Raw genomic sequence first — 27,548 nt, 5'->3', positions numbered from 1 at the left:
GCAGCAGCAGCAGAAGCTACCTTGGAAAACACTGACGTGCAAGTCATCCCATCTACAGCAAATGGACCTTTGGGACATTGTCCTAGGGTGACGTTACGATGCTTGTATCCCCATTCGTGTCTTCTGTTCATGCTGGATATTATGTTCTGTGCCTTCAAGACTGGCTCTGAAGAGTGAAAGTTTTGTTTTGGTTTCTTATCAGCCTGCTCCTCCACAGCTGGTGGGACACAGAGACGGGGCAGTACATGGTGCTGTTTTTGCTTTTTGCTTGGCTTTTTGCTTTGCTCTTGCTCCTGCTTTGCTCTCGCTTTTTGCTTCTGCTCATTAGTTAGTTTAGCTAAGCAGTCTGAATTTTTCCCTGGACTGTTTTTCCTTTCCTTTTTTCAGAATTACTTGAACCTGCTCTGGACTGGGAGCTGGGAAACACCGAGAGTTTGCACCTTGTGGCTGCAGCAGCTGCCCCAGCGCCGGAGGGACTGAGAACAGAGCGACCACCCCCAAGAGAGACTTTCTGAATTTGTCATCCTTTTCAGAGCCGGGAAAGAGCGGTGTCATGGGTATTGTTCATTTTGTGTGCTGGGGGTGCTGTGCCTGTTAAATGAACAGGTTCTTTCCACTTCTCTCTGAGCAATCCCTCCCGAACCGGTTGGGGGGAGGGCCCTGTGGCTTTGCTTTCTGGAGGGGCCCCCGTGGAGGTTTTCTCTCAAATTTGCCCTAAACCAGGACACATCTCAAAAAAATTAGAATTATAAATAAAGAAATAATAATTAAAATTAAATAAATTATAATAAAAATGAAATATAAAAATCTCAAGTCTTCCTTACAATATTCAAATGGTTCAACCCAAAAAAACAATTGTTGCTATAATATTACCAATGCATATAAATAAACAAATTATATACCAAGAAATCCCTTTTGAAAGTTTTAACTCGATGACTAATATACTTTAGATAAAAAATATCTAAAAAAACTAGCATACAATCTAACACACCGTAGTGAAACAATTCATATTACAAATATACTAAACACAAAACCAAACAGCAGTATAATTTCTCAGACATTTTAACCAAACAATTAAACTTTATCACCCTTAGATACTCAAAAACAATTAAAATATTTTTTAAAAATTTAATTATAGGTGAGTGGCTTTACTTGGATATTGGTTTTTGGACTGTTTGGGTTAGATGATTTAAAAATGGGACTTTTATAGGAATTTAATCAGCTGACAAGGTGGCACTCTGTAAACAGAACTGACTGAAAATGAACGGGACAGAAATCAGGACCTCTTGAAAGTTTTATTTGCTATCAAATACATCCCACACACCCAGGCCCACACAATCCCCATCCCACTGCTCCACATGATCCCACTTCTCCCAATCTCCTTCCAACCCCATCTCACCCTGATGGCTGTGGAATTGAGCAAGTTTATCCTGGGACTGAGTTTTTTTGAGGAGGGAACAAGCAATTTGAAGTGCGATTGAGCATTTATGGCTTAAAACTTAGTTTTCAGTGGGATTTGAGTGGTTTTAAGGTGACAGATCAATCCCTCTGGGTTTTTGGAGAGCAAAGATATTGAGAAGAGCAAAAATTAAAGCCAAACCAAAGGACAAACAGCCAGGCGTGTTCCCAACATGGATCACAGGGAATGTGAGTGACCAGGGCTGTGCCCAAAGTGCCTCCTCCAGTGGGGGATGGAGCTGCAGCAGCGCACGAAGCTCTTCCCGCACTCGGGGCACTTGCAGGGCTTCCCTTACCGGTGCCTCCATTGGTGTCGGGTCAAGTTAGAGCTCTGTGAGAAGCTCTTCCCACACTGGGGACACTCGTAGGGCCTCTCCCCTGTGTGGATGCGCCGGTGCCTGACGAGGGTGGAGTTGCGCTGGAATCCCTTCCCACAGTCAGGGCATTGGAAGGGCCTCTCCTCTGTGTGAATTCGATAGTGCCGGAGGAGACTGGAGCTGGTCTGAAACCTCTTCCTGCATTTATCACACTCGTAGGGCCTCTCCCCAGTGTGGATGCGCTGGTGATTGACAAGGTCGGAGTTGTACTTGAATCCCTTCCCACAGTCTGGGCATTGGAATGGCCTCTCCTCTGTGTGAATCCGACAGTGCCGGAGGAGACTGGAGCTGGTCTGAAACCTCTTCCTGCATTTATCACACTCGTAGGGCCTCTCCCCAGTGTGGATGCGCCGGTGGGTGACGAGGGTGGAGTTCTGCCTGAATCCCTTCCCACAGTCAGGGCATTGGAAGGGCCTCTCCTCTGTGTGACTCTGATAGTGCTGGAAGAGACTCGAGCTGGTCTGAAACCTCTTCCCACACTTGGAGCACTCATAGGGTCTCTCCCCAGTGTGGGTCCTCTGGTGCTTGATCAGGCTGGAGCTCTCTCTGAAGCTCTTCCCACACTCCCCACACTCGTAGGGCCGTTCCCCAGTGTGGATCCTCTGGTGCCTGATCAGGTGGCAGTTCCACCTGAAGCTCTTCCCACACTCCACGCACGTGTGGGGCTTCTCCCCATCATGAAGCTGCTCATGGAGCACCAGCTCCGAGCTCTGGCTCCATCTCCGGCCGCCTTCCCGGCCCAGGCTGCCTCTTTCCCCCTCACATCCCCGCCATCTGCGTTTGCAGCCCCTCCTCGTGCGGCATCTCCGGGCCTTTTCCTCCCCGTTGGCTTCCTGCGCCGTGGAGCCGCTCAAAACGGCCTCTGCCACCAGGTTCTGCCGTGGGCATTTGTCCTCCCTGCTCTCCATGCTCAGCTCCTGCTCTGGGCGAGGAAGGACAAGGACAGCATGGGATTTGCCTCCGTGTCACAGGCAAGGGCAATGAGATCCCCCCAGGGCTGTGCTGCAGCCGGGGGCCCTGCTGGGCTGGGAGATGGAGCAGCACAGAGGGGAAAGGGGCACTGACTTCCTCCTCACCTGCCTCAGTGTCCCGGGGCATCTTCCTCTTCCTCACAGCCTCTCAGGGTTGGCAATGGGAAATCCTGGTTTGGGGAAAACAAGGGATGAGCACGTTTGTAGGAGCGTCGGGGGTAGCACGGTTGGGACGGACGGAGACGAGAGATCTCTGCAGCCAGGTCGTGGAACTTGTGGTTTATTGCAAAGGGCCTGGGTGCAGGGCCCTGCTTGGAGCTGCCAGCCACAGCTTGGAGCAGGCCTGAGAGAAGAGAGGACCAGAGATGATGAGAGGGTGAGAGAGTAAGAGGGTAAGAGTGTAAGAGTGTAAGGTTCCCGTTACGATACAATAAATCTTCTTCTGTGTTAAATATTCTATTTCTCACTAACCAGTCCAGTACAAGATACAAATCCTTTAGCATTTACATACAGCCTGTAAGAATCATTACATCACCATACTGTGTTACATTTCAAACCCTAAAAACACCTCTTTGGAGCCCTTCTGCTGAGCTAGTAGAGTCTGCTGTGACCCTTGGACCTGTCTGCAAGCAGTGGGAATTGTTTCATCAGAAGAGGATTACCTTCAGTCGGGCCACACCATTGTTTTCCTTTTGTTCAGTAACTAAGGTATCTAAAAGCTTGCTTTCATTCCAATCTTGCTTAGAGTTCCTATACTCTCAAAAGCTTTTGAGAATATAGTAACTATAAGCAGGATTGGAATGAAAGGCCAGACAATAATATTCATAAGGCTTTCCTGTTTCATCTACCCCAACACACGTTGAGTTTGAAGGTCTCTCTGACCAGGTACATCTCTAGTCCGGCCATCTGGGCTCCAGAAAACCCTCCTAAACACCAACATTCAGCCCTGAAAAAGCCTCCCAGGGGTTGCCCGTCCCTGGTCCCTCCCCTCTGGCGTTCAGGGGTTCCCCCCTGTCCCAGCTGCTGGGGTCACCCTTGCATTGGGGGTCCCCCTTCTCCTGGGTGCCCACCCTGCCCAGGCTGCTGGCAGTGCCAGCAATGCCAAAAGCTCCCCCCTCTTGGCTCTCCCCATTTCGGGATGCCGGGGCTGTTTGGGCTCCCGGGCTCCCTTCTCCCCTCATTCTCTGCTCTGCGCTGCAGCGGCTCCAAGGAGTCCCCCCTGCCCCTCTCCAGGCTCTTGAGGCTCCCGCCAATGGCGGCGCTCCCCCCTCTCTGGCCTCCCCACTTTGGCCTCCTGGGGCACACAGGGCTCTGCTCCTCCAGGCTGCCTCTGCCGGCAGCTGCCACCGCCACCCCCCGATGTCCCCCCGAGGGGCCTTTTCCGCTCACCCTTGGACTTCTTCATTCTCCAAACATCCCCCCAAAAACCCAACCCAGGGACCCCCCGGGATATCCGGGCCGGGCTCCCCCTCCCCACTCACCTGCGCCATGGGGGGGGCGATGATCCCACAGGTGGGGGCTGCGAATTCAGGCAGGGATCGAGACCGCGTGGCTCCCTGAGCTCAGCCTTGATCTGCCTTTGTCCCTCCTCTTCCTCTTCCTCCCATCGTCCTCTTCCATCTGCCCTCCAGCTCCTCTGTTATGCCCACCAGCTTCTCAACTTCCATCCCTGCCCTTCCATTCCTTCTCCTCCTCCCTAACCCCACCTCCTTCTCCTCCTTCCATCGCTGCTCTCTCTCCGCCTTCATCCCTCCCCTTCCATCCCTCCTCCCTTTCCTCCTCCTCCCCCTCCATCCCTGCCCTTCCCTCCCTCCTCCTCCTCCCCCAGCAGCAGCCACACCCTCGGTGCCCCGTTCCCGCAGCCCTCGCAGCCCGCGGCAGCAGCGGCCATGGAGCCGGGCCAGGTCGGCATGGGCAGCGCGGGGCTCTCGGCTGCTCCCAGCCGCTGCGGGCGGGGGGAACCCGGCCCGGGCCAAAGGAGAGGCAAACTGGGCAAACTGGGGGCACATCACAAAGCTAAGGATGCAGCAGAAAATGGAGCTGAAAGAGTTAGTTTAATATTAACTCCAAACGAGGAAAAACTGGAAATTCCAAAGTTTAGGGAAGCCGAGAAAAAAGAATTAAACAAGATAGGAAATGAACAAGATAAATCAGAGTAACAGAAACTTCTCCATGACTTAATAAAATGTGCTTACTAGGAAAAGATTAGAAGACGTGCGTCAGAAACCCCACTGGCGTACTCAAGCTTTGTGTGATCATTTTTTAAGGAATTTTGGGTGCACTGGGATTTTTGGTGTAGCAAAGCAAGTAACTGAAAGATGCTTAATTTGCCAAAGGATAAATAAAAAGGTGATGAGAAAAACAACATTAGGAGGTCATGAGTTAGCTCGTCGACCATTTCAAAATATCCAAGCAGAAGTTTAGATTTGTTAGGTTCTGGATTTATTTGGAAAAAAACCCATTTAATCTAGAAGAAAGAGAAGATGCCATATGTTAGACAGGAGATTTTAGGAGAATAAAAATCTTTGAAGTATCAGAAACACCCGAGGAAAAAACCAAGAAAATAAAAAGGGGAAATGAAAGGGAGGGGAACAAGAGGAAAAGTCAGAAAGAGAGTGGGATCCTCTGCAGCTCTTGCCCCCTCCGTTGGCGGCCGAGGCGCCTGTCCCGGGTCCCGGCTCGCTGCCCGCCTCAGCTCCGCCTGCCCCGGTTTCCATCCCACGTGCGGGCTCACTGCCCAGGGCAGCTCCACCTGCCCCGGCGCTGGCGGTGAATTTGTGTGCCCTGGCCCCACTGCCCGGCCCGCGGCCGCTCTGCCGGCCATGCTGGGCAAGATGGGGTTGCTCTGTCCTGCCGCGTGGGCCGAGGTCACCGCGCCGACCGCACCGAGGGCGGGTCCCAGCCATCCCATCCCCGGCTGCCCTGCCCGTGCCAGCTGCGCTGGGCAGCGCCGCTGCTGCTGCCGGGGTCTCCCACCTGCCTTTTCTCTGCCGGGAGCTGCCGGATCAGCCGCCAGAAGCCATGTGGGGGTTGCCCACGCTCCGGCTCGGCCTCCACGGGAAGATCCCCCTCTGGCGATTCCGGCAGCAAACCCTGCCCACACTCCGACCGAGCCTCGGCGGGATATCCTCCCCTGACCCCTCCTGCTCTGAGTTACGTCCCCTTGGTAACCACAGCTCCGGCTGTTCAGGGAAAATCCCTCTCTCTACAGGAAGCACCTTATCGAAACACTAGGAGCTCAGTTAAAAGGCAGCCCTCTCCAAATTCTTTCCCAAAACACGGGAGAAAGGCTACAGAAGGTAAAAAAGTGAAAGAGTTAGATGAAGGGATTGCTCTATTGCCGTTCAGAGAGGTTCCCATGGCAGGGATGCGCTGCCCCGCCCCGCGGGAGCCACCGGCGCCCCTGCCGGCCGTGCCCGGAACTGCACCCAAGGGGAAAGCGCCGCAGCCGAAAGGCCGGGACCGGCTCCGGGCTCTGTTTGTTGTCACTGCCGGAGCTGTTGATACACACTACTATTATTATATTATACACACTAGTAAAGAACCGTTATTCCTAATCCCATATCTTTGCCTGAGAGCCCCTTGATTTCACTATCCTAAAAATTAAGAGGGAGGGGGTTTGCATTCTCCATTCCAAGAGAGGCTTTTTCTGCCTTCCCAAGCAGACACCTGTCTTGTAAAGCAAGACAAGCACCCACAGGCACTGAGGGGGGCTGCAGGAGGGGCAGAAGAAGGCCCTGCAGCACTTGGGCACAAAGGCCCAGCAGGTGAGTGCAAGAAGGGAGCAGCAAAAGGCCAAGCTGAAGGCAAAGGCCAGGGCAGAGCTCCTACAGCCCCTGAGGGATCAGCCCCAGGGCCCAAGGGGGCCCCGGCACCCAGGGCACGGCTCGGCCACAAGCACCCGGCAGAGGCATTGCCCTCCTCGGCAGGGCACAGCCCACCCAAACAGCCCCTGGCAAGGAATCAGGGCTCCGGCTGCAGGGCACAAGGACACTGCAAGCACAGACAGCAGCACCCTCAGGACCAGCAAGTCCAGCCCGTGATGGACATGGATTGGCAGGGCTGTCACAGCTCCCATCACACCAGGGACCCTCCACACTGGAGCCCTTGAGAACATTCAGGTGGGTCTGCATTGAGAGGAGGCATTTCCTGATGGACACAGGGGCCTCTCAATCTGCTCTGAATCTTAGACCTAAAGGGGAAAATAGTAAAGGAATATTTTAATTTTTAAGGGAATGAGTGGGAAAGATGAGCAGGTATGATTTGTTCAACCACTATTAGAAGCTGTGGGGGATAGGTTTGAAATAAATGAATTTCTTTTTCTTCCTCCTGTGATTGTAATTAACTAGGAAGGAGTTTGAGAGCTGGATTTTAATACTGTAAAAAGGGATACAGAGGCTAGTTCTGTTGTACCTCTGTGTCAAAAGTCTGACAAGGCCTATGCTGAAGTGAACCCAGAAGTGTGGGCAGCCCCAGGGAAATACAGAAAATTAGATATGGAGCCTCTACAAATTAAAGCAACCAGGACAAGCAATACCCTGTTCCAAGAGAGGGAAGGAAGGGCTCACAGCCTGGTATTGAGTCCCTGTTAAAGGCAGGGCTTTTGGAGCCAAGGGTGTCTCCCTACAACACTCCTATCTTGCCAGTCAACAAACTGGATGGATGGACACAAGGAGGAAACACAGAATTTTCAAGTGTTAAAATTAAGATTAACTGAGGCGAGTGGCCTGGGCCTTCCAGACAGGGAAAAAGAATTTGAATTATAGGTGGACGTTAAACAGGGTCTTGCCAAAGGAATTCTTGTGCTAAAATGTTTAACCCAGTGGCCAGAGAGCAGCCTCATTGTCTGCAGAATTGTGCAGCCACAGCTTCCGTGGGAGCAGAGGCCTGAAAACTGATGACAACAGGAGGATCTCCTAGAGTTCAAGCCTGGCATCAAGTTAAAGCTTTGACAACCAAAAGAGCCTCTCAATGGATGAGCAGGGCTCGGTGATTACAGTATGAAACTTGTTCAGTGGCACAGGAGGATTCAGAACTGAGGACAGGGCAAGGGTTTAACCCAGCCTCCTGTTTGAACAGCCTGGAGAGGGGCTGGCAAGGAACCCAGGACTGCACTCAAGGGACAGAGCTCCCGAGCCAGGCTGGGAGAGATGGATGGGACATTCCCTGGCCTGAGGGAGACAATGTGTTTGTGGATGGCTCTGCAAGGGCAGCAGAAGGGAAAAGAGCTACAAGACAGGCTGTTATTAAGGAAGGGGAATCAGACAAAGCGCAGGTCACCGGCCCATGCTCAGCTCAACCCGCGGAGCTGTGGGTGCTTGTAAGAGCCTGGCACTGAAATGCCCTGAGCAGGAAGGCTTCAAAATCTTCTGGTGACACCATGGCACCTAACAGGGGGGCAAAAGCAATTCTGACTGCTTCAGCAAGCACTGGATCACTTATTAACCTATTGCTAAAAGAAATAATTCAAAGATAATGGATTGTGGAAGCAATAGATTCAGATGGGGAACTCATTTTACAGGAAAGACCCTTCAGGGGGTTATGGCAGCTTTAGGAATACAATGGGACCTCCATAACCCCTGGCAAGCCCAGAGCTCAGGTTGGGTAGAAAGAATGAATGGGGAAATAAAGAAACACCTTTGGAAGCCGGAGATAGAAACCAAGATGCCATGGGTACAGCTTTTGCCATTGGCCTTGGCAAGAAAAAGAGCCAGACCCAAGGCAGATATTCAATTATCTCCCTTGGAATTCATGTCTGGAATTCCTTACCTGGGCAATTCTCCACCTAGTGCAGGGTGGAAATAAGGGATGTATTTAAGGCAGGCTGTAGCCAGGATCCTGTCTCCTGTGGAATCTCTCCCCCAGGAAGCTGGGCTGGCACAGAGCCTGCCCTGGGACTTTGCTGTTGCCAACACCCAGCCAGGCCATTGGCTCCTGCCTAAGGAGTGCAAAGCAGCACCACTGGTGGCCAAGGGGCCCACGCCAAGTGTCCCTGAGGCCAGAAACAGCCGCCAGCACAGCTGAGCACGGGGGGACCCCTCAGCCTGGCCTCAGGGGCTCTGAAGCCCCGGAGATTTGCACTTCCCGCCTGCAGCAGGACCATGGGAGCCGCCCCTGAGCCTGCCCTGAAGGCAACGCAGCAGCAGCCAGGGCTCCACAGCGGGCCAAGCCCCTGGGCCTGCCCACAGATCCTCTGCTCAAACCCTCGGGAATCCTGGCCACCCTCCCCTGGCACCTCCAGCCACTGCGGCCAAGCCTCGCTGCCGCTGCTGCAGCTCCAGCGCTGGCTGGGCCTGCACTGCCACAGCTGCTGGGGAGCACCGCGGCACAATTCCACCCTGGGGCTCACTCACACCCACACTCTGGGCTGCCTGCGACTGCATTGCTGCAAAATGTACCCATCCTGGTTCTTTTAAATCTTATTTCTCTGCTCTGAAAGGTTTCTCTACTCAAAGGTTTGCCTTTGGGAAAGAAATTTTAAAGGTTTTATTTAAGGGGTTCCCAGTCTGTTCCGATGTTAAACTCATCTCCACCACTCAATGGAGATGAGTTTAACATCCGAACAGACTGGGAATAGCCCAAAAGACACCCACAGAGATAAGGACCAGCAACAAAACATCAACCAACAGCTACCCCAGACACTGCCCCCGGCACAGCTGGAGACACCTGGTCTGGAAAAGGCTGAGAAGGAAATCCAGGAGTGTGGGCGGAATTCACAGCAGAGGGGAAGAAATCCGAGTCTAATAGGAAACCAAACACTAAAAACTTACACGACTTGGAAGCAATGAACATTAAAGCAGTGGATTTAGATTGGTTCAGACTAGGTAAAGTTTAGGAAAAATCGAGTAAAACTGACATGTCATGGAATGATGTTTTCTGCACAGCTGGGCTATGTGTGGATGAAATTATTTCTGTTGCCCATCCTGGCCAGAACCAAGCAATGCCTTGACTCTCTCACACGAAAGAGATTCTTGGAGAGTTTTTGTTTTCCCTACAGTTTCAGTGATAAGATTACAACATGAGAAACATTTGTTATAATAATCCTACTTTATATTGTCAGGTAGGTTTGGGACAGAAGGGTGAGAATCAATTTTTGGTCTGGGTTTTTCCATGTTCGCCTTTATGTTGCATTTTGCAAAATTGAAGAACTTTAACCGTGATACTTTTAACTCTTAAATAGTTAATACTTTTTTTAAAAAAAGCAGATTCCGGGGGGCCACATGTGACTCACCAGATGGCAGCCCTGGAAGAGAAGCTTTGGTTCTAGTCAGCCAGGAGAGGAGCTTTAGGAATGCAAATGAACCCTGCTGGGCAAAGCCTGGCCAATGTACCTGGGCCTCTTGCCTGGGGCAGGAATTGGGCTGGTTCCCCCTGCCCCTCACCCCGAGCTCTGCCTGCTTGCACTGATGGAATTTGCACAGCTCAAGGCAGAGCCCGGGGTGAGGATATCTGACCCTGCGACAGAAACAGGTGAAGCTGCACAGGGAAACAGCAAATGGAGAATGTTGGGAAAACTTCACTATAAATAAATGGGGGGGAATCATCCCTCTGCCCACTCCAACGTGTGCTGTCACTGTCTATGTTATATAGGGTGGATTAGAGCACTGAGATGTTCTTGCTACCACAAGTTCCGGGAAATCAGTTGGGAATCCAAGTATTTGATGATTTAATTAGAGACAAATGGTCAATTGATGCAGCCCTGGCTGGAGAGAGCGGCCAAAAATGGGGAGAAGATGAACGGCCAGCAGAACAAATCCTACAACACCATGGACCAGCCCCTGGGAACCCAAACCAATTCATATCAGGAGCCACAGAACCCATTTCTCATTTCAATGGCACCATTAGATTACAAGCTGCCCTCGGAATAACCAACCAGACAGCTCCAGCTCCTGACCTTCCTGCTGAGCAATCCACTGAAATGAGGAACACAACATTTCACCATGGGATGGGATCAGATCATCTGATAGCAGAGAAAAGAGGAGTTTGTGGAAAATCAAATGACTCAAACTGGTCTTGGCAAATAGATGACAAAGCCAAAGATAACAAAGGAAACAAAAAAGCAGCTCATGTACCAGTCCAAACGTGGAAAGGATGGGAATGGGACATGGTTTTGTGGTTCCCTGGCAGACCATGGGTTAAACGAATGCTGCTTCTGCTCTGATGTGCTACAGCACCTCTCACCTTTTTACCATGCTCCGCACCTTGAGAGTGCAGCTCATTCAGCAGCTGAGCGAGGGGCCAGGGACTTGTAGATAAGGAAGTAAGGGGCGAAACCACCAGCTTCAATAAATGTTATTAATTAACATGGACTGCTGCTCACAGAAAGTCCCGCTAAATTCCTGAACGTCGAGAACAAAAAAGACTTAACAGAGCCGTGAATATCGGCTGTTCTACAAAAGTGGGGGTGCACATTAACGAGGACGTGCAGTTGGCAGATCGGGAGGTCTGAACCTTCCAAGTACCTCAGCCAGTGGGCAAAGGGAGAGGGAGATGAGGCGGGAAAATGAGGATAAAAAGGAGGCTGTGAACTACAACAATGGCAGCGAGCGCACGGCAAATGCGCCACGGCCTCTCCCTCTGCTCAGCAATAAAGTCACTTGTACAGGACTCCTCTGTCTCCTCGGGGCACGGAAACCTCCGGCCACGTGAATTTCCCCGCACAGCCGCGGGCACGGGGCAGCCGCCCCTGTGCCAGCCACAGGAACCGGGCCGAGCCAGCGCTGCTCCGGCAGCGGCTCCTGCCGAGGCAGCGGCCGCAAGGAGACCGCGGGCAGCCGCTCCCGCAGCGCCCTCACGGCAGCGGCACCACGGGCCGGACACGGCACAAGGAACCCGCCTGAGCCCCCTGCCGCCCCCGAGGCCCGCAGCGAGCCCCGAGCCCCCGCACAACCCAGCGCGGCTCCCACCTGCGCTGCGGCCGCCTCCCAGCTCCGCCGCCGCCTCACCGGTGGCTCCCGGTCACTCCCAGTATGGTCCAAATCCCTCCCGGTAGGATCCCAGTTGCCCCCGACACGGTCCCAGCGGCTCCCAGTCATGCCCTGTATGGTTCCTTTCACTCTCAGTCCCTCTCAGGAAGAGCCCAGTGTGGCCCCAGGCACTTCCAGGATGAGCCCGGTCACACCTTACCCGATGCCATTTGCCCCCGCTGTGGTCCCAGTTGCTCCCAGTATAAGTCCAGTCACCTCCAGTTTGATCCCAGTTACTCCCAGACACTCCCAGTACTATGCCAGTCACTCCAAGTGTCACCCCATCAGTCCCAGTATGATCCCAGTATGACCCCAGCATGGGGCAGCTGCTCCCAGTATGATCCCAGTTGCTCCCTGCATTATTCCAGTTTCTCTTCTTCACCCCTACTACAGATCTGATCACTCCCAGTATGATTCCAGTCAGTCCCAGGATGATCCAAACCATTCCCAGTCCCTCCCAGTCCAATCTCAATAGTCCCCTGCATGTTCCCAGTAGCCCTCAGTGTGGTCCCAGTATATCCCAGTATGATCTCTGCTGCCTCAGTTCTGCTCCCAGTGGGTTCTTTTCCCAGTCTGTCCCAGTCCATTCCAGTCTGTCCCAGTCTCTCTCCAGCAGCTGCTGCCCACCCCCCCCTCCCAACCCCATTCCCGGGCACTGGGACCCCCCCTGCACCCCCTTATCCTGCACCAACACCCCCCTGCACCCCCTTTCCCGGGTATCCTCCTCTCCCAGCCCCTGGATCCCCCATTTCCGTGAGCCCAGGGAGCCCCGGGCCCCCATTCCCGGCCAGCCCGGGGCACCTCAGCCCCAGCCTCCCTTTGCTGGGAAACCCGGCCTGGGCACGGGGCTCTGCGGCCGCTCTGGGATTTATGATCCCCCAAAGGAAAGGGAGAGAACAGCAGAGAGAGAGCGAGAGAGAGAAGGAGATTGGGAATCAGGGATCGGGTCCCAGCGCCCAGCCCTGCTCCGCCGGGGGTGGGACCCGCACCCGCAGCAAAAATTGGCTCCGCTGCTCCCGCTGCTTGCCCGGCTTTGGGCCGAGCCCAGCGGGGTCCGGGCAGAGTTTGAGCGCAGGGCCGGGAGTTCAGCACAGCCCGGCCCGGGGGTCCCGCAGGGCGCGGCCCTGGAGGGTCCCAGACGGATCCCCGAGGGATCCAGAGGGGTGCCAGGAGGGGATCCAGGTGAATTCCCTGGAATTCGCCCTTTCCCCCTCCCCCCGCGCTCCCTCGGGCACTTTCGCTTTCGCGTCTCTGCAGCCGCGATCGGGGACGGCTGCGATGGCCCCAGCGCTGGGGCTGGGGGTGCTCCGGGGGCTCCTGGGGCTCCTGGGGGACCCGGGGGCCGCGACCAAAGGTGAGTGGGACCCCCCGAAACCGGGACCCCCCTGAACCGCAATTCCCGGGCACCGGGACCCCCTTGATCTTCCATTCCCGGGCAGGGGAACCCTCCTGAACCCCCATTTTGGGTCATGCCAGCCCCCCTCACTCCACTTCCCCAGCACCGGGACCCCCCTGTACCCCCTCATCTGGCACCGAGATCCCCTGAACCCCCATTTCTGTTCACCGGGACCCCCCTGAACCGCAATTCCTGGGCCCCGGGAACTCCCTAAACCTCCATTCCCGGGTACCGGGACTCCCCTGAACCCCCATTTTCGGTCCTGTGACCCCCTCAGCACCCTTTTTCAGCACCGGGACCCCCCTGAACCCCCATTCCTGAGCACGCGGACCCCCTTGAGCGCCCATTTCTGTGCACAGGGACCCCCTGTACCCCCTTGCCCAGCATTGGCACCGCCCTGTACCCCCTCATGTGGCCCCAGGACCCCCCTGAATCCCCATTTCTGGTCACCGACGCCCCCGGAACCGCAATTCCCGGCCACCGGGACCCCCTTGAATCCCGAATTCCTGGAAGGAAACTCCCCCCGAACCCGCATTCCCCGGCACGGGAACCCCCTGAACCCCAATTTTTGGGCACTGGGACCCCCCTGCCCCCCCTAATCCGGGCCTAGGATCCCCCTGCACCCCCGTCAGTGCTCTGGGACACCCTGCACGCCCATTCCCGGCCACCTCGTCCTTCCCAGACCCCAGACCCGCCCTTTTCCTCGGCTTTTGGACCCCCAGATCTCCCAAATTTCGGCGTCCCCCCAGTTCTTCATTCCCGGCGCTTCCTGGAAGGGGTTCCAGGGGATCCCGGAGGGTCCCCTGGGGCTCCAGGGGGTCAAGAGACCCCCCTTGAACGTTCATTTCGGGGCACTGGGACCCCCCCTGTACCCCCTTCCTCAGCCCCGATAACCCCTGCACCCCCTTATCTGCAGCCTGGAACCCCCTGAGCCCCCATTCCCGGGCAGGGAAACCGCCCTGAACCCCAATTTCTGGGCACCGGGATCCACTACATCCCCTTACCCGGCACCGGGACCCCCTGAACCTCAATTTTCAGGCACCAGGACCCCTTGAACCCCGGAACTCGGGAACGGAACCCCCCGGAACCCCATTCCTGGGCACCGGGACCCCAGTGCATCCCGTTATCTGGCCCTGGGACCCCCTGCACCCCTTTTCCCAGCACCAGATCCCAGCCAGGCCATTATCTGGCACCGGCACCCCTGAACCCCCCATTCCTGGGCACCGGGACCCCACTGCATCCCCTTATACAGCACCAGGACCCCCTGAACCCCCATTCCACTGCACCAGGACCACCGTGCACCCCCATATCCGAGACTGGAACCCTCCCAAACCCTCCGTTCTCAGGCACAGGGACCCCCCCTGCACCCCCTTATCCAGCACGGGGACCCTCCTGCACCCCCTCATGCAGCACCAATGCCCCCCCGCACCCCCTTTCCCGGCCCTCCCCCTCTCAGACACCCCAGCCCCCGCTTTTCCTTGACCCCAGCACCCCCTGGACCCCCACTCCTGCCTTCCACAGCCCCCACCCACCACCTTCCTCAACACCGGGGACCATGCACCCCCTTTCCTGGGCACAGGGACCCCCTGGACACCCCATTGTTATAAAATTGACTCAAAACGAGTAATTTCCAATCAAAGAATTTATTAATTATTGAAGCAGTTATACTACGTAAGCAAAGGCTCAGCGCTGGGCGACAGGGGAGTCTCCGCTCCACTACTGCCGCCCCAACTAGTTTCTGATTCAGTCCTTTTATCCTCTCCATCCTTCAGGAGTCCATGTTATCTCAGAGTTCTCTGCGCCTGCGCTGGTTGTTGCTAGGGGGTCATCCTTCTGTCTCCTGGTGGTCGGTGATAAAAGGCTGCGGAGTCTTCCTCAGCCGCGTCTTCTTCACCCTATGTCCTTATTTGGTGACTTCTCTGTGGAAAATTACAAAAATCTTATGATTAACGCAATATGTGCCCTATCAAGCTTAAGCAAGCAAATGTCCTGCCTTGCAGACTGTTTATCTGCCCCTGCCCCTTCCCCAGCTTTTCCCTGGTCGTTATCTCTGTGAGTTATCTGCTTGTACCATTTGTCAGCGGGAAAGGTTTCCCTGCTGGGTGTTTATCTGCCCCTGCCCTTTCCCCAGCCTTTCCCTGGTCGTTATTTCTGTGAGTTATCTGTTTGTACCATTTGCTGGGTGGGACTATGTGTGAGCTCCTGCAACCCCTTCCCTGGTATCCTTGTAGCTCATATCTCATGAAGTAGTACAGAAATAGTCAGCAGACAACTCTTGTAACACACTGGTCTCTTTTTCGTGACGAACAAAATGTAGTCCCTCATCTCAATCCCCCCTTTGTTTTGATACTCAATTTTGTTCGTCAAAACGCTCTAATTCCCTTTTGCTGAGCTCCAGAGATTCTTCTGGATCATCCATCTTCAAGGTTCCGTATTTTGCTCGTGTGAGCATAAGGTGAGCAGCTTCTAATCTGCCTTTTACAATGCTAATCAATTTATTAAAAATACAAGGGCCAAACGTGAGTCCCAATAGTAAGAGAAGTAGTGGACCCGCTATCGTTGATAATAAAGTTGTAAGCCAAGGAGAATAGTTAAACCAAGATTCATACCAGCTTTGGTGTTTTTCCCTTTCTCTTTGTCTTCTTTCTAGCCCCTCCCTTAGTTTTGCCATTGAGTCCCGTATAATTCCGCTCTTGTTTACATATGTGCAGCATTCTTCTCTTAAAGCAGCACATAGTCCTCCTTGTTGCAGGAATAATAGATTTAACCCCCTTCGATTTTGTAAGGCTACCTCTGCTAGGGAATCTAATGATTCTGTGAGGTCTTTGATGGAGGTTTCGATCCTCCTGAGGTCTTCATCTACAGAGGCTCTTAGTTCTTGGAATCCTCGGTGTTGCTGTATGAGTGAGGCTATTCCTGTTCCTGTCCCGGCTGCAGCTATTCCTAGTAACATTGCTACAGTGAAGGTTGTGAATATTTCCCGTTTCACTATGTGGGGTCCTATATTTTGATATTGTTCATAAACGTACTCTACGGGGTGGTAAAGGACTCTGGGTACTATCAATACTTGAATACAAAAGTCACTGGATTCATTAAATCGGTCTATATTTATACATGGGGTGACTCCGAGAGTGTTACAGACCCATTTAGTATTTGCTGCTGGCAGTATCCAGCTGGCAGGTTTCTTAGGGTCACTCAAATTCCCCATAACCTGACATAGATGTCGTTTTTCCACTGGTACTCGTCCTATACATCTTCCTCTCCCCGTTACCCTTGCCAAGGTTATCCCTCTCGATTCTTCTCCTTCTTTTTTCCATAGGCACCTAGCTGGGTTGGTCCCATTTACTCGTCTGCTTTTTGCTGTTACCCCTATGGCTTCATAGAACGGGGGGTTTACGGTGTAACACAGCCAACATTCCTCAGTTAGATTTGGATGGGTCTCATTCAGGACTAGGAAAGTGGCCTGTAATATTTTCCACAAGTCCCCTTCTCCCGGGTTTTCAGGTCCTCGGGTCGAATCAGTAAAGTTTTGCTTATACATTTCTGGAAAACTAGTGGTTGGGGCTGTTTCTGATTCATTTCCATTATTTTCTCCTAGCGTTAGTTCTCCAGCTATCGCCTGGTTTGGTCCAATTGGTTCGGGGTCGTGTGGCACGGTTGTCTTTTGGATTATAAAGTGCCCCCCTCTGTCTGTCCCTGGTTCCCATAATCGGGCTCCCCACATTTTCCCTAATAACCAGACTTGGTCATGTGGTTTTGTCACATTAATGTAAATCATATTGCATGTTCCATCTAACCCTCCTTCTTTCTGGGTATATGTGGAAGTGGGCTGTGTACACCCGTATGGACCCCATCCAGTTCTGATAAACCCGTCCTCGTTCCCCCCAAAGGAGCTTACTGATACACAGTCCCAATAAGCACAGTAAAAGTGTCCTGGATAGTTACAATACCCTTTTCCCGGGTTTGAGCTTGGACAAAAATAACATCCAAACTGATTTAAACATGGATTTACAGGTATTAAATCACACAAAGTACATAAAAAGCTGGGTACGCCAGACGTGATTTTGGTCTGGATAACATACTGGTCTTCCCATCTAATCAGTGACCATTTGAAGGGTTGATGTGAATACCCTTCTGCCCCTGAACTTGTTACGATGCACCAGAAAAGAATTAAGGCTTGTAATTTGGGGCTGTCATTGTCGGAGCTCAGGTTGAATTTTACCTTTGGTTTCCCCAGTGGTGGGTTACCAATCCTGGGGCAGGACAGCCAACATTTCCTGGACATCCCATATGGGGGTCGGGGCTTCCGACGGACTCCACTGGTTATTACCTCTCTGCCTCACCCGACGACTCGGTTGCTGTGAGCCTCGGGGTTTGCCATCTTCTCGGCAGCAGAGGTATTCTTCAGGAGCCGGATAAACCTCCCGTTTCCACTTTGTAGCACTGGCGGCCCAGTTATCAGCTTTTATTAATGAGAGGTCACGCCGCAAATTGGGGGCTTTCTTCCGACACACCACTTCCAGGATGTCCAGGAGAAAGGGGATCAGTTTGTTAGGGTGGTAGCAGAACCGATCAGGATTTACCCCTTTGGAAAAGGTTTCCCACCACTCGTCAGATCCAAGCTTTACCTCCCCCGTACCAACTCTGCTACTAAGAATGATAGAAGTTAGTCTCCTCTCTTTCTCATAGCACAGCGTGCAAATTCCCCTAGGTGTTCTACCACTCCGACAATGAGACCACCAAGGTTCGTGACACAATTTACAGGAAAAGCATACAAGGGGGTGACAGTCACAATCTAACCAGTTACACTTTAACCTTATATCTTTGTTCTGTGCTTTTTCCCCCTTCCATGGGTGCCCTTTATGTTCTAATCACGGGGACTTAAAGTAGGGCTTTCTCAACTCGTCCTCTAAGAGTTTGCAATATCCAAGAGCCTCCCGATTCCCTATTAGGTGGGTTTGGAGATAATGGTTATCTCCAACCCAGATTATTATCCAAATCATTTATCAGTTCGTTTCAGCTTTAATTTGGTTTCTCCCGGGAGACTGCAAACCTCCCAGCTGTGAGGGGGTTTTACCGGTCCTTTTATGCGACTAGCATGAATCCATCCTTTTTCAGCGGTTCGTATGGCTGCTTCTGTGCTGAGGAGTACTTGGAACGGTCCTTCCCACCTTGGAGTCAAGGGGTTTTCTTTCCAGCTTTTCACGAGCACCCAATCTCCTGGCTGTACCTGGTGTAAGATAAAATCTAAAGGAGGCCGTTGTGCTAACATACCTTTTTCCCATAATGCCTTTCTGTACTTTGTCAATTTCACCAAATATTTTTGCGTACATGTGTCATTAATGACAGGATGTTCGTTAGGATTTTCTAGGTTATACGGCATCCCATACATCATTTCAAAGGGTGATACCCCTAAATCAGCTCTAGGTCTTGTTCTTATATTTAGCAACGCTAGAGGAATACATTTAACCCAGGTCAAATTGGTTTCTGCTACCAGTTTGGTCAATTGCTTTTTTATTTCCCCATTCATTCGTTCAACTCGTCCAGAGCTCTGGGGATGCCAGGGGGCATGTTGTTCCCACCGTATGCCCAGAGCTGTTGCTAAGTTTTGGGTAACTTGGGAAATAAAATGCGGCCCTCTATCTGAGTCAATGACTTCTGGGACCCCGTATCTCAGGATTATCTCTTCCATCAATATTTTCGTAACTACTTTGGCTGTTTCTCTTACGGTTGGGAAGGCTTCCACAAAATGTGTTAGGTGGTCCACCAAGACCAATAAATATTTGGTTCTCCCTACTTTGGGGAGCTCGGTGAAATCTATCTGAATGTGGGAGAAAGGCCTTTTCGCTAGCGGTCGGCCTCCCTCCGGTAATTTTCTCAAATTTTTTCTATTTACTTGTAAGCAAATTAGGCATCCTCTGGTTACTTGTTTGGCAATGTCCCAGATTCCCACACTCACATACTTTGCAGCAAAATAATCTACCAGTCCCTGTGATCCCCAATGTGTTTTTTGATGTATCTTAGTCAGTAATCTATGTGCCAATGCTCTAGGTATTATTTCTCTGCCATCTGCTAATTTCCATGCTCCTTGTGCATCCCTTTTAGCTCCTAGTTTTTGTATTTTATTCTCTTCCTCTTTATTAAACTTGATGTCGGGGTCAGGTTCTGGCGTTTGGGAGTGTTCTATGTTTTCCTGCAAAGTGAGGAGTCTCAGGGCAGCCCGTTTAGCCTCCTGGTCAGCTGCATTATTTCCCCTACTTCTCAAATCCAGTCCTTTTTGGTGACCTTTCAGGTGAACTATAGCTATTTTTTGGGGTTTTCGTAGGGCACTGAGCACGTCTAATATTAATTTACGGTGAACTAAATCTTTCCCTTGTGAATTTATTAGTCCTCTTTCCTCCCATATTTTGCCAAATGTATGGACTACCCCATAGCTATATTTCGAGTCCCTAAAAATAGTCCTATCTTTTCCTGTTAACCATTCCAGGGCTCATAGTACAGCATACAGTTCACATGCTTGGGCGGACCAGGATCCACTAAGGGGTCCCGATTCTATCACTTCCAGGTTGGGTCCCCTTATGATAGCATATCCTGATTTTCTCCTTCTCTCAACTACTCTGGAGGATCCATCCACAAACAGTCTTCCTCCTTTTTCCAATTCTTCTTCTTCCAAATCTGGTCTGATTTTTGTCTGTTCTTCTATAGTCACTATACAATCATGTGTTAGTGCTTCTTCTGGTCCTCCATATAAGAAGGAAGCTGGATTTTGGATATTAGTAGTTTCTAGAGTTAAATTTGGAGCCTCAATTAATATTCCTTCATATTTTAGAAGCCTTGCGTCTGAGATCCATTTTTCAGCCTTTTGCTGTAAGACTCCCCGTATGTTATGGGGGGACAGCACTTTCAGGCTGCTATTAAATGTAATTTTCCGGGCTTCTTCTACCAAAAGAGCACATCCTACAATTGCTTGTAAGCATGTAGGCCATCCTCTGCTTACTGGGTCCAAGATCTTTGATAGATAAGCCACCGGTTTCCTTTTCTCTGCCCATTCTTGAGTAAGGACCCCATATGCGACCCCCTTGTCTACGTTTATGAACAAAAAGAAGGGTCTATTAGTATTAGGTAAACTTAATACCGGGGCATGGATTAGGCTTTCTTTAAGCTCTTGCAGCCTTTCGGTGTCCTCCTGATCCCATTTTAGGAGTCCCTCTTGAGTAAGTTTCTGATACAAGAAAGTCGCCTTACTACTGTAGTTTTCAATCCATTGTCGACAATAACCAGTTAGTCCAAGTATTTGCCTGATTTGTCTCTTATTTCTTGGAATTGGTAATGCTAAAATCGCCTGTATTCGTTCGGGGTCTATTGTCTTCTCTCCTTTCTTTAGATAATGGCCTAGGTATTTTACTTCTTCTTCGACAAATTGTAGTTTTGCCTTGGAGACTTTCAATCCCTTTAAGCCTAAAAAGTTCAATAACTTAATACTTTCTTTCCGTACATTCTCTTCCTGCTGCCCCGCCAGGAGTAGATCATCTACGTATTGGATTAATGTAACCCCTGGCCCCACTTGGTAATCCTGTAAAATTTGCTCTAAAGCCTGCCCGAAGAGATTAGGGGACTCAGTGAATCCTTGAGGGAGTACCGTCCATCTTAATTGTTGTCTCCTTCCCGTATCGGGGTCTTCCCATTCAAATGCAAAATAATCCCGGCTTTCTTTAGCCAAAGGGCATGCCCAAAAGGCATCTTTGAGATCTGTAACACTGTACCATAAATTCTCAGGCCCCAGTTTAGTCAAGAGGGTATAAGGATTTGCCACCACCGGGAACCGGGCTACAGTTCGCTTATTTCCCTTAAATCATGCACCAATCGATAGGTGCCGTTTGGCTTTTTAACTGGTAGGATGGGAGTATTGAACGGAGACATACAGGGTTCTAACAATCCATTATTCAACAACCTTTCTATTTCTGGTTTTAATCCTCGTCTCCCTTCTGGGGATAATGGGTATTGCTTCATTCGGACGGGGACATCCGGATTTTTGATAGTTACCGAAAATGGAGTGATTTTTAGCTGTCCCACGCTCTCAGGCGTGTACCAGACTTCGGGGTTAATTTGCTTTTCATCTTCTACCCTTAAAGGGCATAATTTAATTTTTAATTCCTTATTATCTACATCTATACTAATCCCTAATTCTATAATCATGTCTCGCCCGAGCAGATTATAATCTGACTCGGGTACCAATAATAGATTTCCCATCCCTATTTTGGATCCTGATTCTATAGTCACATTTTTTATGGTTTGTACTTCAAAAGGTTCCCCTTTTGCCCCTATGACAGTGGCAGTTTCTTTAGAGATGGTACATCCTTTTGGTAGGTTCTGTACCGTGGATCTTTCTGCCCCCGTATCTACCAAGAATTCCATTTCTTGGTTGTGGGGACCCACTTTAAGTTTTATCAAGGGCTCTTTATGATTTTTCTGGGTCCCCACCAAATAGAGCCCCTGACCCCCCTAGTCCATTTGGAACTGCTTCTCGTCTCTGATTCGGACTCTACATTCTCGCTTAAAATGCCCTTTTTTTCCGCAATAAAAACACACCTTCACCCCTTCTGACTCCCCTATACTTTTCTCTTTTTGTTCATTCGAACCTCCCTTTCGCCCTTCTCTTTGGTACCTCCCCCCACCTGTTGCTGCGACCATCAACCTTACTTGTCTGCGGTCTCTTTCGTCGTCCCTACGGACATATACTTTCTGTGCCTCCCTGAGCAGTTCATCCAGCCCCCTGTCCTGCCAGTCCTCTAACTTCTGGATTTTCTTCTTTATGTTGTCCCACGATTTTAAAACGAAATGGACTTTCAGCATTGACTGTGAAGTTTGGCTATCGGGGTCCATTCCGGAGTACAATCATAAGTTCCGCCGTAATCTGTCGAGCCATTCCGTAGGCGACTCGTCCTTCTTTTGCCTATCGTTGAATGCCCGATCTATATTTTGCCCCCTCGGGACTGAGTCCCTAATCCCCTGAATAATTATGGTCCTTAAATCCTGCATATGTGTTCTATGTGCCGCATTTTGATGGTCCCAATGGGGGTTCTGTAGGGGCCATTTAGCGTCCGCAGCCGGGCCTTGGACATGCTGTGTGTCCCAAATACACATTCCTTCCCTTCTTATCATATTCCGTTCTTCAGTAGAGAACAGAATTCCCAAAATGGACTGCATTTCTTCCCAGGTATAGATGTTTGGTCCTAAGAACTGGTCGACCCTCTCGGCTACCCCAAAAGGGTCCTCTAATAAATGTCCCATGTCCTTCTTAAAGTCTCGTACATCTGCCGAACTCAAGGGGACAGTAATAAATCCTATACCCGCCTGTGGTCCACCCATGGGCATCTCCCGTAGAGGGAATAGCCCCGTCTCAACCCTACTGCGGCTCCTTGTAATCGGGCCTTGGTAACCGGTTTGGTTAACCTCCCCTTGGTTACCCTCTTCATCATTGTTTGGTGCAGGTGGTTGTGGAGGTGGTGGGGCATTGGGTGCTAGCGGTGGGACATATGGGGGCGGTGCTATAATTAAGTCGCCCAAATGATTGTCCCTCTTCCCCTTTTTGTCCGGATCCCCTTTCCCTTCTCTTAATTGGAAAACATACACTTCGGGTCTTGCTACCCATATTTTGGCATAATCACTCTCCTCTTACGAGAAGGGCTCTTTAGAATTTACCCATAGGTTCAAGTCCTGTCGAACCCAGTCTTCAGATGATCCAAACACGGGCCAAAAAACTTCTTTGGAAATCTCTTTCCCACCCCATACTTCCATGCAATAATGTATCATTCTGGCCCTATCCTTAGTCTCGGTCCCCGGGTAATGCTTCCAATTACTAAGCATAAATCCTAGGGGACTGTCCCTTGGAATGGGGGGGAGTTTGACTTGGGTTGGGGTCTTGCTTTTCCCCTGCCCCATTCGTCCGGAGTGCCTTCTTTCACTCTCAAATTCCTTTCACTTCCCCTTTTTCGTGGCCCGAGCCCTCGCGGGTCTACGGGAACCGCACTACTCAAGGGTCCGCACTCACTTGGAGAGTCCGGCTGCCGGCCCTCCTCTCATTCACACTTGTCCACCGCCACACTCCGGGATCCCAACCCCGCCCGAACGGATTCCCTTTTATACTTACGCGTCCTGCGTCTTCGTCCGGACTCCGTGCACAGATTATTAAGGGGTTCACCGGTATAATTTGTCCCGTTTGCTTACTAGTATATATTTTAGGGTTGTCGGTGAGAGTGGCGGAGGTTCTCCCAGAGGGGCCACCCGGAAAGCACTGGATGAGGCGCCCCCCACTCTGGGTAGATCTTACCCGATCCAAACTCTCATCCGAGTCACGGCACCAAATTGTTATAAAATTGACTCAAAACGAGTAATTTCCAATCAAAGAATTTATTAATTATTCAAGCAGTTATACTACGTAAGCAAAGGCTCAGCGCTGGGCGACAGGGGAGTCTCCGCTCCACCTACTGCCGCCCCAACTAGTTTCTGATTCAGTCCTTTTATCCTCTCTATCCTTCAGGAGTCCATGTTATCTCGGAGTTCTCTGCGCCTGCGCTGGTTGTTGCTAGGGGGTCATCCTTCTGTCTCCTGGTGGTCGGTGATAAAGGCTGCGGAGTCTTCCTCAGCCGCGTCTTCTTCACCCTATGTCCTTATTTGGTGACTTCTCTGTGGAAAATTACAAAAATCTTATGATTAACGCAATATGTGCCCTATCAAGCAAGCAAATGTCCTGCCTTGCAGACTGTTTATCTGCCCCTGCCCCTTCCCCAGCTTTTCCCTGGTCGTTATTTCTGTGAGTTATCTGCTTGTACCATTTGTCAGCGGGAAAGGTTTCCCTGCTGGGTGTTTATCTGCCCCTGCCCTTTCCCCAGCCTTTCCCTGGTCGTTATTTCTGTGAGTTATCTGTTTGTACCATTTGCTGGGTGGGACTATGTGTGGGCTCCTGCAACCCCTTCCCTGGTATCCTTGTAGCTCATATCTCATGAAGTAGTACAGAAATAGTCAGCAGACAACTCTTGTAACACACTGGTCTCTTTTTCATGATGAACAAAATGTAGTCCCTCATCTCAATTCCCCCCCATTTATTTATAGTAAAGTTTTCCCAACATTCTCCATTTGCTGTTTCCCTTTGCAGCTTCACCCTGCTTTTTTTAAAAAAAGTATTAACTATTTAAGAGTTAAAAGTATCATGGTTAAAGCTCTTCAATTTTGCAAAATGCAACATAAAGGCGAACATGGAAAAACCCTGACCAAAAATTGATTCTCACCCTTCTGTCCCAAACCTACCTGACAATATAAAGTAGGATTATTATAAAAAATGTTTCTCATGTTGTAATCTTATCACTGAAACTGTAGGGAAAACAAAAACTCTCCAAGAATCTCTTTCGTGTGAGAGAGTCAAGGCATTACTTGGTTCTGGCCAGGATGGGCAACAGAAATACTTTCATCCACACATAGCCCAGCTGTGCAGAAAACATCATTCCATGACATGTCAGTTTTACTCGATTTTTCCTAAACTTTACCTAGTCTGAACCAATCTAAATCCACTGCTTTAATGTTCATTGCTTCCAAGTCATGTAAGTTTTTAGTGTTTGGTTTCCTATTAGACTCGGATTTCTTCCCCTCTGCTGTGAATTCCGCCCACACTCCTGGATTTCCTTCTCAGCCTTTTCCAGACCAGGTGTCTCCAGCTGTGCCGGGGCAGTGTCTGGGGTAGCTGTTGGTTGCTGTTTGCTGCGGGGCGTTGATGTTTTGTTGCTGGTCGTTATCTCTGTGGGTGTCTTTTGGGCTATTCCCAGTCTGTTCGGATGTTAAACCCGTCTCCATTGAGTGGTGGAGATGAGTTTAACATCCGAACAGACTGGGAACCCCTTAAATAAAACCTTTAAAATTTCTTTCCCAAAGGCAAACCTTTGAGTAGAGAAACCTTTCAGAGCAGAGAAATAAGATTTAAAAGAACCAGAATGGGTACATTTTGCAGCAGTGCAGTCGCAGGCAGCCCAGAGTGTGGGTGTGAGTGAGCCCCAGGGTAGAATTGTGCCGCGGTGCTCCCCAGCAGCTGTGGCAGTGCAGGCCCAGCCAGCGCTGGAGCTGCAGCAGCGGCAGCGAGGCTTGGCCGCAGTGGCTGGAGGTGCCAGGGGAGGGTGGCCAGGATTCCCGAGGGTTTGAGCAGAGGATCTGTGGGCAGGCCCAGGGGCTTGGCCCGCTGTGGAGCCCTGGCTGCTGCTGCGTTGCCTTCAGGGCAGGCTCAGGGGCGGCTCCCATGGTCCTGCTGCAGGCGGGAAGTGCAAATCTCCGGGGCTTCAGAGCCCCTGGGGCCAGGCTGAGGGGTCCCCCCGTGCTCAGCTGTGCTGGCGGCTGTTTCTGGCCTCAGGGACACTTGGCGTGGGCCCCTTGGCCACCAGTGGTGCTGCTTTGCACTCCTTAGGCAGGAGCCGATGGCCTGGCTGGGTGTTGGCAACAGCAAAGTCCCAGGGCAGGCTCTGTGCCAGCCCAGCTTCCTGGGGGAGAGATTCCACAGGAGACAGGATTCTGGCTACAGCCTGCCTTACATTTACATCCCTTATTTCCACCCTGCACTAGGTGGAGAATTGCCCAGGTAAGGAATTCCAGACATGAATTCCAAGGGAGATAATTGAATATCTGCCTTGGCTCTGGCTCTTTTTCTTGCCAAGGCCAATGGCAAAAGCTGTACCCATGGCATCTTGGTTTCTATCTCCGGCTTCCAAAGGTGTTTCTTTATTTCCCCATTCATTCTTTCTACCCAACCCGAGCTCTGGGCTTGCCAGGGGTTATGGAGGTCCCATTGTATTCCTAAAGCTGCCATAACCCCCTGAAGGGTCTTTCCTGTAAAATGAGTTCCCCATCTGAATCTATTGCTTCCACAATCCATTATCTTTGAATTATTTCTTTTAGCAATAGGTTAATAAGTGATCCAGTGCTTGCTGAAGCAGTCAGAATTGCTTTTGCCCCCCCTGTTAGGTGCCATGGTGTCAGCAGAAGATTTTGAAGCCTTCCTGCTCAGGGCATTTCAGTGCCAGGCTCTTACAAGCACCCACAGCTCCGCGGGTTGAGCTGAGCATGGGCCGGTGACCTGCGCTTTGTCTGATTCCCCGTCCTTAATAACAGCCTGTCTTGTAGCTCTTTTCCCTCCTGCTGCCCTTGCAGAGCCATCCACAAACACATTGTCTCCCTCAGGCCAGGGAATGTCCCATCAATCTCTCCCAGCCTGGCTCGGGAGCTCTGTCCCTTGAGTGCAGTCCTGGGTTCCTTGCCAGCCCCTCTCCAGGCTGTTCAAACAGGAGGCTGGGTTAAACCCTTGCCCTGTCCTCAGTTCTGAATCCTCCTGTGCCACTGAACAAGTTTCATACTGTAATCACCGAGCCCTGCTCATCCATTGAGAGGCTCTTTTGGTTGTCAAAGCTTTAACTTGATGCCAGGCTTGAACTCTAGGAGATCCTCCTGTTGTCATCAGTTTTCAGCCTGAGCTCCCACGGAAGCTGTGGCTGCACAATTCTGCAGACAATGAGGCTGCTCTCTGGCCACTGGGTTAAACATTTTAGCACAAGAATTCCTTTGGCAAGACCCTGTTTAACGTCCACCTATAATTCAAATTCTTTTTCCCTGTCTGGAAGGCCCAGGCCACTCGCCTCAGTTAATCTTAATTTTAACACTTGAAAATTCTGTGTTTCCTCCTTGTGTCCATCCATCCAGTTTGTTGACTGGCAAGATAGGAGTGTTGTAGGGAGACACCCTTGGCTCCAAAAGCCCTGCCTTTAACAGGGACTCAATACCAGGCTGTGAGCCCTTCCTTCCCTCTCTTGGAACAGGGTATTGCTTGTCCTGGTTGCTTTAATTTGTAGAGGCTCCATATCTAATTTTCTGTACTTCCCTGGGGCTGCCCACACTTCTGGGTTCACTTCAGCATAGGCCTTGTCAGACTTTTGACACAGAGGTACAACAGAACTAGCCTCTGTATCCCTTTTTACAGTATTAAAATCCAGCTCTCAAACTCCTTCCTAGTTAATTACAATCACAGGAGGAAGAAAAAGAAATTCATTTATTTCAAACCTATCCCCCACAGCTTCTAATAGTGGTTGAACAAATCATACCTGCTCATCTTTCCCACTCATTCCCTTAAAAATTAAAATATTCCTTTACTATTTTCCCCTTTAGGTCTAAGATTCAGAGCAGATTGAGAGGCCCCTGTGTCCATCAGGAAATGCCTCCTCTCAATGCAGACCCACCTGAATGTTCTCAAGGGCTCCAGTGTGGAGGGTCCCTGGTGTGATGGGAGCTGTGACAGCCCTGCCAATCCATGTCCATCACGGGCTGGACTTGCTGGTCCTGAGGGTGCTGC

At 51.0% G+C, this 27,548-nt stretch overlaps 1 protein-coding gene across 1 annotated transcript in view; it reads right to left on the bottom strand.

Moving 5' to 3' along the window:
- Positions 1-1,572: 1,572 nt before the first annotated feature.
- The window catches only part of LOC143696064 (uncharacterized), a 258,015-nt gene continuing 232,039 nt past the window's right edge, over positions 1,573-27,548 (bottom strand). Inside the window, exon 2 of the mRNA XM_077191276.1 lies at positions 1,573-2,752. Coding sequence (XP_077047391.1) covers positions 1,751-2,752 — 1,002 coding nt within the window. The 3' untranslated portion in view covers positions 1,573-1,750. The remainder of the gene's footprint in view (positions 2,753-27,548) is intronic.

Source organism: Agelaius phoeniceus, chromosome 28, assembly GCF_051311805.1.
Source record: "Agelaius phoeniceus isolate bAgePho1 chromosome 28, bAgePho1.hap1, whole genome shotgun sequence".
NCBI lineage: Eukaryota > Metazoa > Chordata > Aves > Passeriformes > Icteridae > Agelaius > Agelaius phoeniceus.
This window is presented reverse-complemented; position numbering and strand designations above follow the sequence as displayed.